Source organism: Magnolia sinica, chromosome 10 (genome assembly GCF_029962835.1).
Source record: "Magnolia sinica isolate HGM2019 chromosome 10, MsV1, whole genome shotgun sequence".
Classification (NCBI taxonomy): Eukaryota; Viridiplantae; Streptophyta; class Magnoliopsida; order Magnoliales; family Magnoliaceae; genus Magnolia; species Magnolia sinica.
The window spans coordinates 5,685,394-5,701,826 of NC_080582.1; the positions used below are offsets into that span (position 1 = coordinate 5,685,394).

At 41.4% G+C, this 16,433-nt stretch overlaps 2 protein-coding genes and 1 pseudogene across 2 annotated transcripts; 2 read left to right on the forward strand and 1 right to left on the reverse strand.

The window, feature by feature from the left end:
- LOC131257332 (peptidyl-prolyl cis-trans isomerase-like) lies at positions 1–767 on the forward strand (annotated as a pseudogene).
- A 2,405-nt stretch (positions 768–3,172) lies between these two features.
- Positions 3,173–5,941, forward strand: LOC131257637 (disease resistance protein RPM1-like). Its single transcript, XM_058258415.1, has one exon. The coding sequence runs from the start codon at positions 3,173–3,175 to the stop codon at positions 5,939–5,941; it is 2,769 nt and encodes a 922-aa protein (XP_058114398.1).
- A 3,861-nt stretch (positions 5,942–9,802) lies between these two features.
- LOC131257638 (disease resistance protein RPM1-like) lies at positions 9,803–16,433 on the reverse strand. Its single transcript, XM_058258416.1, has 2 exons — positions 13,755–16,433; positions 9,803–9,880 (listed from the first exon to the last, which is right to left on the reverse strand). The coding sequence occupies exons 1-2, from the start codon at positions 16,431–16,433 to the stop codon at positions 9,803–9,805; spliced, it is 2,757 nt and encodes a 918-aa protein (XP_058114399.1).

Below are 16,433 nucleotides of genomic sequence, written 5' to 3' on the forward strand. Positions count from 1 at the left end.
CCCATCCTCCACCAAGTCACTGAGTCGAAAGCACCCGATCCGACACTGAGCCATGCCAAACCCCAAGGTCTTCTTCGACATGACCGTCGGTGGGAACCCCGCTGGCTAGATCGTGATGGAGCTCTACGCAGACACAACCCCACAGATGACTAAGAACTTTTGGGTCCTCTGCACCGGCGAGAAGGGCACAGGGCGCTCTGGCAAGCCCCTCCACTACAAGGGCTCAAGCTTTCACCAAGTCATTCCAAATTTCATGTGCCAGGGCGGCGATTTCACTGCCAGAAACGGCACCAGCAGCGAGTCGATCTACGGCTCCAAGTTCGCGGATGAGAATTTCGTCAAGAAGCACACCAATGCCGGGATCTTGTCCATGGCCATTGCCGGACCTGGAACAAACGGCTCCCAGTTCTCCATCTGTACGGCCAAGACGGAGTGGCTTGATGGGAAGCACGTCGTGTTCAGTCAGGTCATTGAGGGTATGGATATCATGAAGGTGATTGAGAAGGTGGGGTCCTCGTTTGGGAGGACCTTGAAGCCGGTCGTGATCGCTGATTGCCGTCAGCTCTGTTGAGATGGATAGTTGGGATGATGGTGTCCTAAGAAATTAGGGTTTATGACTTTGGGTTTAGAGTCTTGTGATCTTTTTACGCTTTTGTCTTTGAGAAGGGTGTAAACGATTGTTTGGGTGTAGAAAGGGATCTTTCTTATAATAAGATTAGGGTCTTGCGTTTTCAAAAAATAATAAATAATAAATAAATAAAACAAAAGATGTCATCTAGATCTTGATCTAAAGCCATTTGCAGAGTCGGATCTCGTGAACTCACTTGTGTAGTCACCAAACCTATGATTTGTTGGAGTAGATCATAGTTAAACTTCTCTAAAATTTAAACATATCAGAGTTGCCACTATTTCTTTAATTTGAATTGTGTAGAGAACTAGAACTGCATAAAAAATGATAAAAAAATTACTACAAATATTTCTCACATCTACCAAAGATTTGTGAGCAAGGAATCTGATTACCATTAGACTTTTCCTGCGTCCTTTGTTGCGCTGTCTCCAATTCATCCATCAGACTCACTACAGATCTTCACTAATGAGTGAACCCATTATGATTCATACACAACACAATATAAGATAGTTTAAACAACAACCAACTATATGAATGCTCCAAATTGAAGACATCTGACAGCAACATTTGGATGTGCCCCAAATTGCTTGTTGGACCTTCAGGAGGAATGGATGGGTTTCCCTTCCACAAAAGTGTTTGGGTTGGTAGAGATCTCGTTACAACATTGCACTACATAACAACTTTGAGCCATTGGCACCCAAATCAATACTCAGGACAATTCAGGCTTGGCCCGAAGTTCTTGGATGTTAAAATGGGGGAAAAAGCATCCTCCCTATCTGATTGTTTTTGCTGCATCCAAATGGAGTAAATTTTTTTGGAAGAAATGTGCTACGTCTTTGGTTGATATAAACATGTGATAGAACCAGTCCTCGTCTTCTTGATAGAACACTGTAATTAGTCAGTGCATCACAAATTATCTACCTCTTGAATTACGCAATTCCTTCTTGTTCTCCAGGTTTGAGTGGTGGCATAGTGCCAAGAGAAGGCACAGTATGTAGCGCCATTAGATTTGAGGCCCATGCGTCCGAAGTGTCCATGGACCCCATATATATGGCCCATGATCTAATGTAAAGCGGGTGGCAGACACTTTCATGGCCAAGATGGACCAGAGAAGGCCTGATCGGAGGCAGAAATGATTAGGACGGTTAGAACCTTAAAACAGTTGTACCTCGCAAACTAGAATTAGTTTTTCGACATACCATATATGATTTTGGGGTAGGAGAAGCTACTTTAGAAATTGCCCACTTAGGATTTGCGAGATTCCATCAGATTGATGGTCGAAAGTCCGTTTTATTTCTGTTTTTACTATAAATAGTAAGTTTTAATTTGATCATAACTTTTGATCCTTCGAGTTTTTGGAGTTGTGCTCAAAATAAAAAAGGCTTAGAAAAATTAGGAGAATAACATGGTTAGGACAAATTGAATACTTACTATTTTTGGCCAAAAACCAAGAAGTCTAGTTGGAATCAGGACCGTCTATAAATAGTAAGTTCACTATTTATAGTAAGTCACATTTTTAGGGAGTTTGAGTATGAAATCCAATCTTAGATTTGAGTTCACTATTTAAAGGATTGTAATTTCATTTTTTATTATTATCATCAATCAATTTATTTTAAATTATTAGAAATTATTTCTATTTTCATCCCTCATGGATTCAAGGAATCTCCGTGAGGAGCCTAGAGAAGCTCCGTGAATTCGGAGTAGTTATCCCTTAGGAAGACGGTACGACCTCATCATATCCTTCCCTGCGTAACAGATCCTATGTGGTCCACCAAAAGGACGAATTGCCATTTTTTTTTTTCCATTTTAGTGGCACACCGGACAAACAGTTTGGATCTTGTACACCAGGAACGCATAAGCATGTGTTGAGAAAAAAAATAAAATAAAAATGGGCCAAGGCCCCCAAATAGTTCACATGTAACATGAAAATCATCATTTATTTGATGGTTGTTGATCATCCAACAGGTATAATTGATTAGCTGAAAGGTGAAATTCTTCGTGGAAATGGGGTAGTCCAAGTCCGGCTAGTAGGGAGCCTTGATCAGTTTTGGAGATTTTGTAAGGATGATAGGGAAATTTTTCTGCTCTGTTTTCCATTTTTTTTTTTCTATTTAGCTGAAATGATAGGTGAGGCCTAAATATTTTTGGTGTGGAGACCAACCGAAATCAAGCGTGTACATCGTTTGTTCCTTCTATCAAAGATATAGGGGCATGGCCCTTCTTTTGAAAAAAAAAAGAAAAAAGAAGAAGGTATAATTGATTAGCAGTGGCCCATTCATGATAGAGTATTACCAATGAATGATTTAAAATGTAAATCGACACATCGGTGGCAACGTATAGAGTGGAGATGGTCCAAAGATGAAGGACAAAAATGGCAACATGTATAGTAGGGATAGTCCAAACATGAAGGACGAAAAACAGCATCTGTTTACGGCAGCTGCATCCTCAAAAACTTAGGATTCTTTGGTGTACAAGTTCAATAAATTAGACTCTGGTGGGAACTTAAAGAGTATTATCACTCTATCACTCCCAATTCTTTCAGACATGGCTGAGGCTGTTGTTTTCTTTTTTCTACGAAAATTGGGCGATCAACTCGCACAAGAAGTTCAGCTCCTCTCTGGAGTTGAAGGGGATGTAGCGTGGATCAAAGCCGAGCTTCAATCCATGAAATCCTTTCTGAAAGATGCTGACAGACGAAGAGAGAGGGATGCAGGTGTGGAGGCTTGGATTATGCAAGTTCGGCGGTTAGTCTTCGATGCTGAAGATGCTGTGGACGAGCACATGATCCAAACGGAGATGCATCGCCGTCTCAGGGACGGCCGCATGGGCTGTCTAGTTTCCCATGCTTGCTTTTTCAGGCATGTGATAACTAAATATCAGTTCAGTTCTCGGATGCAAAGGATTAGAAAGGAGGTGAAAGATATCCGTGAAAGGAGGACTCGATACGAGTTTCATACTCCCTCTCAGGAAGGGATGAGTTCAAATTCTGCAGATAGCGGACCAAGCGATCCAGGAGTTGCCGCTTCTTGGGTCGAAGAAGCAGACATCGTGGGGCTTGAGAACGACGTCATGAAACTTGGGCAATTGTTGCTGAGAGAAGAGGAGATACAACAGCGTACTGTCATTTCAATTGTTGGTATGGGTGGTCTGGGGAAGACTACTCTTGCAAAGAGATTCTATAGAACTGCAAAGACAAGTTTTGAATGTCATGCATGGATTTATGTGTCTCAATCGTTCCAAAAGAAGGATATCTTGAAGCGCATGCTTGAAGGATTTTATGAGAGCAGGCGGGAGGTGGTTCCAAATCATACAGAGACAATGGATGAGGAAAAATTAGCAGAGATGATCAACGACTACTTGCAAGGAAAAAGGTACGCTCTATTCCTTGATGATATATGGGATAGTCGTGTTTGGGAAGATATAAAACATGCTTTGCCTCGCGAGGGTGGAGGTAAGATCATCTTCACAACTCGCATTCAAAACATAGCTTCTCCTGTCGATGAGAGTTGCTATTTATACAAAATGGAGCCATTATCTCATGATTCAGCTTGGGAGCTCTTTTGTAGAAAGACATTTAGGAGTAAATGTCCTCGAGGAACTTGCCCGCAACACTTGAAAGAAGCAGCAGAAGCCATAGTCGGAAGATGCAAAGGTTTACCGCTTGCGATTGTGGCAATTGGTGGCCTCTTGTCAAAGAAAAGCATGAATCCATCCGAATGGAATGCGGTTCTTGAAAATCTTGATTGGGAATTGGGCAACAATCAAGATCTCTCAAGACTAAATACAGTGCTGCTAACAAGTTACAATGACTTACCTCCTCACCTCAAATACTGTTTCTTGTATTGTGGTCTGTTTCCTGAGAACCATAAAATCAAGAGAAACAAGCTGATTCGTCTGTGGGTTGCTGAGGGCTTCGTCAAGGAACAACAGCGAAAGACACTTGAAGAAGTCTCCGGTGATTACTTTGTTCAGCTCATGGACAGAAACTTAATCCAACCTGTCATTCTTGAATATACAGGAGAATTGATAGCATGTCAAGTGCATTATCTGATGCGTGACATTGCTATCCATATGTTTAAGAAGGAAGAATTTGCAGCAATCCTAAAAAATGAAAGAAATACTTTCGAAGAAATGCCGCGTCGGTTGGCAATCCAAAACACTGCAATTAGCATTCCAGGAACCATGTCTGAATTGAATCCTCGGTCACTTCTTGTATTTAATGACAACAAGTTTCCCTCTTCCTCTTTGTGTACAATGTTTTCTGAATTTAAATTATTGAGAGTATTAGATCTAGAAGGCACAAAAATAAAGATTTTTCCGAATGAAGTGGGAAGCTTGATTCACTTACGGTATTTGAGCTTGAGGAGGACACAGATTAAGGAACTCCCAGATTCATTGCGAAGACTGCACAACCTACAAACGCTCGATGTTAGAGATTCCCAAATGAAAGGTTTACCCACTGGAATAGAGATGCTTTTGAAATTGAGGCATCTTCTTTTAAGGAAATTTTATGGCAGAAGGGAATTCTATAAGGTGCTTAAGCAAACAGCCAGTTTAAGCAACCTCCAAACACTATCAGGTGCATCAGTGGACAGTGGCTTTTCAAGAGAGTTGGGTTCCTTAACCCAACTTAAGAAATTAGCAATTGGGGAAGTAAAAGGGGAAGATTGTAGAGAACTATGTAATTCCATTACTCAGTTGAAATGGTTACGTTCCCTCAAAATAATGAGCCTTGGCCGAAATGAAGAAGTTCGTTTAGAAGAATTGTCACAGCCTCCACAATGTCTTGAGAAACTACATTTGGTATGTGGGATGAAGGAGCTTCCCCAATGGGTTGGTTCTCTCAACTGTCTTCAGGTGATGAAACTCTGGCATAGTCAATTTGTGAAAGACCCATTCATCATCCTTGGACAGTTACCCAATCTGGTGTACTTGTCTCTCATTAATGCCTATGTGGGGAAGCAGATTTGTTTCAGGTCTGGAGGATTTCCCAAGCTCAGAACCATGGAAATCAATGATATGAAGGAATTGGAAGAGTGGAGTAGAATAGAGGAGGGCACAATGCAATCTCTACAGTGTCTCTTTATTTACAGTTGTCCAAAGCTACAGATGCTGCCAGATGGGCTTCAGCACGTCGCTGTCATCCAACAACTATATTTAGGTGAGATGCCAGAAGAATTCATGGAGAGGGTAAAGAGGGGCGGAGAAGATCATTTCAAGGTGCATCACATACCTGAAATTAGAACACTTCGTCGAGTTGGTGAGGAATACAAGTCAGACAGAATTGCTGTAGATAGAGAAAAGAACGAATAGTGTCGTCTATGTGGGCTGTGCTTTGGGAGCGTGGAGGGACAGATATGAACAGTTGTACGTCTCTCTCTCTCTCTCTCTCTCTCTCTCTCTAGTATTTGTAAGCTGGGAACGTGTTATGTGAGACCCCGGCCTCACCCAAGACGGTGAGGCCCTTACCGTAGGGCCTACCTTCATGTATTTATTTTGAATCCACACAATCCATCCGTTTTTTCAGATAATTTTAGGGCATTATCGAAAAAATGAAAAAGATCCAATTATTAGGTGGACCATACTAGAGTAAACAGTGGTGATTGACCATTAATTGGCCACGAAAGTTTTGGATCAAGCTGATTTTTTTCCTTCATCCAGGCTTATGTGACCTTATCAACAGTTTGGATGGCTAATAAACACTAGGGAATCATTAATTTGCTCCCTAAGGAGTTTTTAAGGGTAGGGAGTTCAATTACTGTTGTTTCCTATGGTATGGTCCACCTGGTAATTGGGTCTGCTTCATTTTTAGCATAATTCCATGAAATGATCTTTAAAAACGGATGGACGGTGTAGATACATAATACATATATCTAGGTGGGCTGCACGATAAGGGCCGCACTGGTCTCACCTAATACACTTCCTTGCAAGCGGGCATGCGTTCTCTCTCTAGTATTTGTAAGTGGTGCCTGCAGGTCAATAACCAGAACATTCGTCCACTGGAAGCGAATTCGGCATTGACCCCAACACCACCCACTGTGGGGCCCACCTTGATGCAAATGTTTTATATCCACGCCGTCCATCCATTTTTCCAGCTCATTTTAGGCATAAGCCCAAAAATGAAGTAGATCCCAAGCTCAAGTGGATCACACTACAGGAAACATTGGGGATGATGACCCCCACCGTTGAAACCTTCCAAGGCTCCCCCGTAATGTTTATTTCACATCCACCTGTTGATAACATCACATAGACCTGTATGAAGGGGTAACAAAAATATCAGCTTGATCTAAAAGTTTTGCGGCCCAAGAAGATTTTAATGGTGTTTGTTCAGTCATCGCTTTGTGGTGTGGTGTGGTCCAACCTGCTTTTGACACCTTCCAAGGTGTCGAAAGTGATGAACCCTACCGTTGAAACCTTCCAAGGTTCCCCCGTAATGTTTATTTCACATCCAACCTGCTTTTGATTTATTTCATTTTTGGGCTTATAAGCTAAAATGAATTGGAAAAATGAATAGATAGCGTGGATATAAAACACATACTTCACAGTGGGCCCCACAGCGCCCAACACCACCTAATTGGGCAGTGTTGGGGTCACCACCCAATCCGCTTCCTCATCTGAGGATCACCAATGGTGATGGGATCGCTTGAAAATCTCACTAAAAGATCTCTCGAACCTTTTGGTTTTTTCCTCAGTTGAATGTGGACCACTGCTTTATTTCCTTCTTGATCGCCTAGTTTTTGTAAACAGATGAAAGGATTTGCATTGTTTAATCTAGGAGATTGCTGGGAATCCCTGATTCATGATCTGGTGCATCAGATCAATGGGCCCAACTTTCACAGACTAAAAAGAAGTGTCTTCTATTCTGTTCTTCTTTTTTTTTTTTTTTTTTTTTCTTTCTTTATTATGGAGCAGTAATTTAATTTACCCCAGCTGAGTTGCATATGTCTTTATGTTTGATGCATGAGGAGGCGGATGATTTTATGAGGCTTTTGGAGAAGCTTCATCGCGACCACCCTTTGGAAGGTGAGAAGGAAGCAGTGGTGTGGAGAAAGGAAAAGCCAATCACTTTTCTCTTCAGCACTCTTTTTATGTGTTGCCATGTCAGCCATCTCAGGAATCACTACTTTCATGTAGCGGATTTAGGTTGGTTGGCGGGTAGAAACAGGTTCTCGCAGTTGATGATCTATAAAAGTAATCAGTGGTCATTTCTACTTTTGCCTTGTATACATGCAAGACGTGGAGACAATAAATCATGTATTCATCCATTGTTGCGAGGTTGCTGTGGGAGTGGTTCTTTAGCCTCCTTGACATGTCATGGGTGATGTTGGGGACAGAGGGCTTCTTGTTCCTAGCGTGGCATGATGGTGAGATTGGAAAAAAAATAGTGTTGTGAAGGTTAGCTTTGCTGGCTGGCTCATGAGCCATATGTGGGTTAAGAAATAACTGGTGTTTTCAGAAGCAAAGTGGAGCGGCTTCTGAGGTGTTTACCAAGGCGAAGTCATGTATTTTAGTATAGGCTTCTGGTTTAGAAGCTATTGAGGAATGTATCTTTCTTTCTTGATTTGGACGGCTGTCGTCACTGGTGGTTTTTTTTTTTTTTTTTGTGGTGTTTTTCTATTAAAAATTCATTACCTATCAAAATAAAATGTTTCAGTAAGTTTGTTAGGCAGCTGTCTACAGCCTAGAATTGTTTATGAATCTCATTTCTGGAAAGATCACGATTGCAAGGTTAAACAGGCTAGAATTGTATGCGATCACGGGCCATATGGGTGGGCCTCAAATCTAATGGCGCTGCATACTGTGCCTTCCCCTTCAACTCCAGAGAGGAGCTGCACTTCGTGCGAGTTGCTCGCCCAATTTTCGTAGAAAAAAGAAAACAACAGCCTCAGCCATGTCTGAAAGAATTGGGAGGGATAGAGTGATCGATAATACTCTTGGTTCCCACCTGAGTCTAATTAATTCAACTTGTACACCAAAGAATCTCAAGTTTTTGAGGATATGCAGCTGCCGTAAAGAGATGCTGTTTTTCATCCTTCATGTTTGGACCATCCCTTCTATACATGTTGCTGTTTTTGTCCTTCATCTTTGGATCATCTCCACTCTATACGTTGCCACTGATGTGTCCATTTAAATTTTAAATCATTCATTGGTAATACTCTATCATGAATGGGCCACTGCTAATCAATCATGTATAACTGTTGGATGATCAACAACCATCAAATAAATGATTATTTTCATGTTAAGTGTGAATTATTTGCGGGCCTTGGTCCATTTTTATTTTATTGTCTCAACCCATGCTTATGCGTTCCTGGTGTACAAGATCCAAACTGTTCGTCCGGGTGCCACTAAAAGAAAAAAAAATGCCAATTCGTCCTTATGGTGGACCACATAGGATTGAATGTGGACCCTTAAAGCAGAATTTGTTACCATTAATCTCTTCTTTGCATGTTAGGCCCACCTGAAGAAAGGATGGCTTGATTATGAAACTACTACTGCTGATTGCTCTGAATATAGAGGATCACTACTACAGTAAGAGCAGATGCAACTTAGAATGATGGATATGCCGTTGAGCTGATCACTTAGATTGAATTGGAAGTGAACAATTTTTCTTTTTTCCCTAACGATTGAAATGGCAGCTCTCTTTGGGCCACAGGTAGCATCTCGATCAAGCACATCCCGAGAGAGGCCAACAAAGTAGCGGACGGTCTGTCCCATTTGGGCAGTGCCAATCAGCTGAACAAAACCTTTTCGGCGGTCTCTGAGCTGCCCCTTCTCTCTCGCGGAGAGCTGGTCCTGGATAGGACGGTTCTAGGTGCGGTGCATGTTAGCTAGTTTTTTCTATTCTCTCATCTGTAAGAAGTTAGATATGATAGGCTGGCCCCTCCAATTTCCAGGTAGGGGTCAGCCCGAATGTGTAATGGTTTGTACATTGGCCCATATGAAATAGAACCATCCTTTTAAAAAACGAAAAAGAAAAAAAAAAAAAAAAAAAAAAAAGAAGGAAAAAAAAAGAAATGACAGCTCTCTATCAACAACTACCAACCTATAATTCTTTGATTATAAACTCCTAGTAGCAGTCAGCATTGCCGGCTCCCAGCTATGAACCTGACTGATGCATGAAGCCTCAGGCAGAAAAAAAAACCTCCAGTTAGGCTACCTGGTAATTGGGAGTTTTCAGTCATCATCAGAAGCAGAGAAGTTGTTTTTCTGATTTCTCTGCTTTGTGGAACACTCATACGAGGCTTTGTTCCCCTGCAATTTAAGAATATGTTCAAAGAAAGAAATCCCATTTATTGCTGATGTAGAGCGGGTCGCAGACACTTTCATGGCAAAGATGGACCTGAGAAGGCCCGATGGGAGGTGGAAGTAGACCAGACTGTCAGAACCTTAATTCAGTCATATCTCGCAAACAGGGATGAGTTTTTCGGCATATTATATGTATGAATGTGATTATTTTATGATGATGTGTGGCCAATATTCATCAATTAAAGGCTTAGTCCACTTCTCACACAACGTAAACCATTGTGAAAGTGCGAATAATAGTAGTGATCAATGCATATTGAGATATACGTACATATAAGATATATCTCCGCATATGGAATGCTTGATTGAGCTTTTTGTCGACCCAACCAGGTGTACTTGTAGCTCCCACCTTTTGGTGATCCAAATCAATGGGGGATGGGAGATAACCCAATAATCCCACCCATTTGGGGGTGGTAGGGATCTCGTTACAACATTGCACTACATGAAACTTTGAGCCTTTGGCCCCAAATCAATAATCAGAATAGTTCAGGTCTGGACTGAAGCTCAAATTAGGGGGGAAGAGCACCCTCTCTACCTGATTCTTTTTGCTACTTCCGAATGCCATAAAACTGTTTGGAAGAAATGTGCTACTTTTTCCATTGATATAAACATGTGATAGAAGCAATCCTTGTCTTCTTGATACAACACTGTTATTTGTGCATTGCAAGTTTTCTTCCTCTTAAATTGTGCATTTCCTTCCATCCCTTGTTCTCTACATTGCAAGTTATCTTCCTCTTAAATTGTGCATTTCCTTCCATCCCTTGTTCTCTACATTGCAAGTTATCTTCCTCTTAAATTGTGCATTTCCTTCCAACCCTTGTTCTCTAGGTTTGAGTGGTGGAATAGCACCAGGAGAAGCTAAAGTATGCAAGGCCATTGGTGCTGCCTTCAATAGAACCAGCACATTGCAACATGCTTCACCACAACGGGCATGATGTGAAAATTTTGCAACATTGCTCATCTATGGTGGGACCCTTGAGATGAATGGTTTGGATCATCATGAAGCAGTGGGCAGAATTGGCAATCTTCTATACAGAAGGACCAAAGAAAAGAAAAAAACTCCAATTCTAATATACAACGGAAAGAAAATCTCTCAAACTCAAGGGTGAAAAAATATCTCAATGAACACATAATCTATGAATGAAAGACTTTCAAGAGAATAAAACTAGGTGAATTTGTCAATTAACAAGTTCAAACAATAGAAAACTTTTCTAAAGAAGAGACAAGGGATGATAAATCCTGTCCTGCCCTAAGCTGCTATGTGTTACATGCTCAGAAAATGCAGGGTAGGGTTCAATCATTGTCCAGGTGTTGACATCTATTTTCCTGAAATCAAGTGACCTGATGATGATGATCATGTCTTGTGGCCCATTGAGCTAGGCGTCCGGCAGACTGTCCCTTCTAATCTGCACATGTTGTGGTCCACATGTTATGTATTCAGATGAAATCACATCTAAGGCCCCATGGATACACCGCCTGATTTGGTGGACGCCCTAGTTGGTAATGATAACCGCATTGAAAATGGTCTGATTTGAGGCCCACGGATCCAAAGTGTCGATGAACCCCATAGGGTGTATGATCCCATATAATTCTAGCCTGTTTAACCTTGCAATCATGGAAAAGCAATGAGATTCATAAAATATTCTAGGCCTTAAGCAGCTGCATAAGAAACCTATTTGAACAATTTTCTTTCAAGAGGTAATGAAATTTTATTATAAAAACAACACAAAGAAATACAACAGCGGCACTGGCTCAGATCAAGAAAGAATGATACACTTATAAAGAGCTTCTAAATTAGAAGCCCATGCCAAAGCTAACTTTCACAAAACCCAACCTTTTTCCAATCCTGCTCCAATGCCACGCCAGGAATTGCCATCAATAGTCCTCGGAATTACCCATGACATGTTAAGGAGCCAAAGAACTTCTCTCACACCAGTCTCGCAACCAGGCAATGGATGAATAGATGATTTATTGTTTCCAGGCCTTCCGGAGGCCTCATGCCACACGAAAGAGGTATGACTGGAGCTCTGCCTGATGATGGCTGAAATAGCAACCCATAAAAAGTCCGGAGAGAAAATTGACTGTATTTTTCCTTTCTCCACACCTCCTCGCCTTGTGAAACGTGGTAGTTATGAATCCACTCCAAAAGCCCGATAAAATTAAGCCTCCTTATCCATCAAAAACAAAACCATATGCAACTCAGCTAGGGCGAAAAGTACTACTCCATGATAAATGGAGAAAGAAAAGAAAAGAAAGGAATAGAAAATACATCTTTTTTAGGCCATGGAAGTTAGGCCCATTGCTCAATGGGCCAAACCATTGATCTGATGCACCAGATCATGAATGGGGGATTCCCATCAATCTCCTAGATTAAACAATAGGAGTCTATATACTAGAACTAACTAGGTGATCAAGAAGCTAAAAAGAAGTGAAGATTAGAGAGATGTGATCTTTTAGTGATTAATCACAAATTAAATTACTAATTCTAATTAGTCTGAATCTTATATGGTTCGAAAACTCATGGTCATTTTATTTTTAAGCTAGAAGTCCATCCCAAAATACATGACTTGGCCCTGGAAAACATTTCAGAAGCCGCTTCACACTATTGCATCCTTTACACCTTGCAAAAGGTAATTAGCTTTGAAGCCACTCCCAAAGCCCGATGAAATCATCCACCTCTTTATCCATTGGACATAAAACCATATACAGCTTAGCTGGGGCGAAAGTTAGCACTCGATGATAAACGGAGAATGAAAATAGAAGAAAGGAAAAGAAGGAATATTGGAAAACACATCTATTTAGTCTGTGAAAGTTGGGCCTATTGATCTGATGCACCAGATCATTAATGGGCAATTCCCAGCAATCTCGTGGATTAAACAATCCCAGTCTTTGGATGTGTATACTAGAACTAGGCCACTAAGAAGGAAATATAACAGTGGCCCACATTCAACTGAACAAGAAACCAAAGGTTAGAGAGATGTAATCTTTTAGTGAGATTTTGGAGGGATCCCCCTCACAATTGGTGCCCATCAGATGAGGAATTGGATTGGGTGGTGACCCAAAACAGCCCAATTAGGTGTGTTGCGAACATGGGGCCCACCATGATGTATATTGTTTATATCCATTATGTCCATCCATTTTGCCTTATTTTTCTAGTACAACCCTGAAAACAAAGCAAATCAAAAGTTTAAGTGAACCACACCATTTGAAACAGTGGTGATAGAACGACCATCATTAAAAACTTTTTGGGGCCATAAAACTTTAGGATGAAATTAATATTTATGTTTTCCCTTTTATCCAGGTCTATGTGATCTTATCAATAGGTTGGATAGCAAATAAACATTACGTTGTGCCCTAGGAAGGTTTCACCGGTTGCTGTTATTATCACTGTTTCCTATGGTGTGGTATTCTTGAGCTTTGGATCTGCTTCATTTTTGGGCTATGTCCTAAAATGAGCTGGTAAAACAGATGGACAATGTATATATATAAAACATATACATCACAGTGGGCCCCACAGCAGGTGGTGTTGGGGTCACCATGAATTCACTTCCATTTGGACGGATGTTCTGGTTGTTGAAAAAGTAAGCCACACTTATAACTACTAGAGAGAGAGAGAGAGAGAGAGAGAGAGAGAGAGAGAGAGAAACGTACGACTGTTCATCGCTGTCCCTCCTTGCACACAAAGCACAACCCACAGACGGCAGTATTCGTTTTTTTCTCCATCTAGAACGATTCAAATATGGAGTCCTCACCAAGAGAACGATTCAAATATGGAGTCCTCACCAACTTTACGATAAGATCTAATTACAGGGATGTGACGCACCTTGAAATGGTCATCTCCACCACCCTTTACCCTCTTCATGAATTCTTCCGGCATCTTACCTAAGAATAGTTCTTGGATGGTAGCGAGGTGCTGAAGGCCATCTGGGAGCATCTTTAGCTTTGGACAACTGTAAATACTGAGATTCTCTAGGGATTGCATTGTGCCTTCCTCTATTCTACTCCACTCTTCCAATTCTTCCATATCTGTGATTCCCATGGTTCTGAGCTTCGGAAATCCTCCAGACGTGCAACAAATCTGCTTTCCCACATAAGCATTACTAAGAATCAGGGACACAAGATTGGGTAACTGTCCAAGGGTGATGAGTGGATCTTTCACAAATTGGTTATTGAGAAGAGAGATCTCCAGGAGACAGTTGAGTGAAGCAACCCATTGGGGAAGCTCCTTCATCAAACATCTCAAATATAGTTTCTCAAGGTATTGTGGAGGCTGCGACAATGCTTGTAAGTGGAGTTCTTCATCTTGGCCAAGGCTTGTTATTTTGAGGGAACGCAACCATTTCAACCGACTAATGGAATCACATAGTTGTCTACAATCTTCCTCTTTTACTTCTCCAATTGCTAATTTCTTAAGTTGGGTTAAGCGACCCAACTCACTTGAAAAGCCTCCATGGACAGATGCACCTGATAGCGTTTGGAGGTTGCTTAAACTGGCTGTTCGCGCAGGCATTTTATAGAATTCGGAAGTGCCTGCAAATTCACTTAAAAGAAGATGCCTCAATTTCAAAAGCATCTCTATTCCAGTGGGTAAACCTTTCAAATTGGAATTTCTAACATCCAGAGTCTGTAGGTTGTGAAGTCTTCGCAATGAATCCGGGAGTTCGGTAATCTGTGTCTTCCTCAAGCTCAAATACCGTAAGTGAATCAAGCTTCCCACTTCATTCGGAAAAATATTTATTTTAGCGCCTTCTAGATCTAATACTCTCAATAATTTAAATTCTGAAAACATTCTACACAAAGAAGAAGAGGGAAACTCTGTGTCATTAAATACAAGGAGTGACCGAGGATTCAATTCAGACATGCTTCCTGGAATATCAATTGCAGTGTTTTGGATTGCCACCCGCCGCTGCGATTCTTTGAAATTATTTTTTCGGTCTGTTAGGATTGCTGCAAATTCTTCCTTCTTAAACATGTGGATAGCAATGTCATGCATAAGGTCATGCACCTGACATGCTATCAATTCTCCTGTAGACTGACTAATGAGAGGCTGTATCAGGTTTCTGTCCAAGAGCTGAACAAAGTAATCAGTCGAGACATCTTCAAGCGTCTTGCGTGGATGTTCTTCTACGAAGCCTTCAGCCACCCACATACGAATAAGCTTCTTTCTCTTAATTTTGTGACCCTCAGGAAACAGAGCACAATATAAGAAACAGTATTTGAGATGAGGAGGTAAATAGTAGTAACTTGTTAGCAGGACTTGATATAGTCTTGAAAGAGCTTGATTATGACTCAATTCCCAATCAAGATTTTCAACTACATCATCCCATTCAGATGGAAGAGTGCTTTTGTTTGACATAAGGCCACCAATTGTTACAATCGCAAGCGGCAAACCTTCACATCTTCCTACTAAGGCTTCTGCTGTTGGTATCAAGTGTTGTGGGAAAGTACCTTGAATGCATTTATTCCTAAATGCCTTTCTACAAAACAGGTCCCAAGCTAAAACCCAAGATAATGGCTCTAGTTTGTGACTAATGGCTCCACTCTCTTGTACAGAAGAAGCTACATTTTGATGGCGAGTTGTGAAGATGACCTTACCTCTACCCTTATTAGGCAAAGCAAGTTTCACATCTTCCCAAACACTAATATCCCAAATATCGTCGAGGAAAAGAGCGTACCTTTTTCCTCGCAAGTATATGTGGATCATCGTTAGTAGATCTATGAAATTTGATGACTCTGCACTATTTGGAGCTATCTCCGTCCTGCTCTCGTAAAACCCCTTCAACATTCCTTTCAAGATATCGTTTATTTGGAATGATTGAGAAACGTTAATCCATGCATGACATTCAAAACTTGTCTTTGTAGTTCTGTAGACTTTCTTTGCGAGAGTCGTCTTCCCCAGACCGCCCATACCCACGATTGAAATGACAGTAGGCTGTTGTGTCTCCTCATCTTTCAGCAACAATTGCTCTAGTTTCATGGCGTCGTTCTCGAGTCCCACGATGTCTGCTTCTTCAACCCAATGGGCAGCAATTACTTGACTGCTAGGCCTGCCTTCTGCAGCATTTGAACTCGTCCCTTCATGTGGTAGATTTCGAATATCGTATCGATCCCTCCTATCATGGATCTCTTTCACATCCCTTCTAATAGTTTGCATCTTCATACTGAAGTGATGTCGGGCTATCAGAAGCTTTCGAAAGGAAGCAGTTAAAAGAAGACAGCCCATGACTCTGTTACCAAGACGGCGGTGTGTTTCCGTCTGGATCATGAATTCATCAATGGCATCTTCGGCGTTGAAGACTAATCGTCTAACCTGCTTGACCCAGGCCTCCACGCCATCATCCCTCTCTCTTCGTCTGTCGGCGTCTTTGAGGAAAGCTTTCATGGACTCCAGCTCGGCTTTGATCCATGCTACGTTGTCTTCAACTCCAGAGAGGAGCTGCACTTCTTGTGTGATTTGCTCGTCTAGTTTCTGTAGAAAGAAGGAAACAACAGGATCAGCCAT

What these genes read in the sequence shown, in the direction of transcription:
- LOC131257638 (XM_058258416.1), bottom strand. Translation starts at nt 16,433, where the DNA reads ATGGCTGATCCTGTTGTTTCCTTCTTTCTACAGAAACTAGACGAGCAA. An exon ending in GTGGAGATGACCATTTCAAG is followed by an intron (nt 9,881 to 13,754) that starts GTGCGTCACATC and finishes CTTAAATTGCAG; the next exon opens with GGGAACAAAGCCTCGTATGA.
- LOC131257637 (XM_058258415.1), top strand. Translation starts at nt 3,173, where the DNA reads ATGGCTGAGGCTGTTGTTTTCTTTTTTCTACGAAAATTGGGCGATCAA.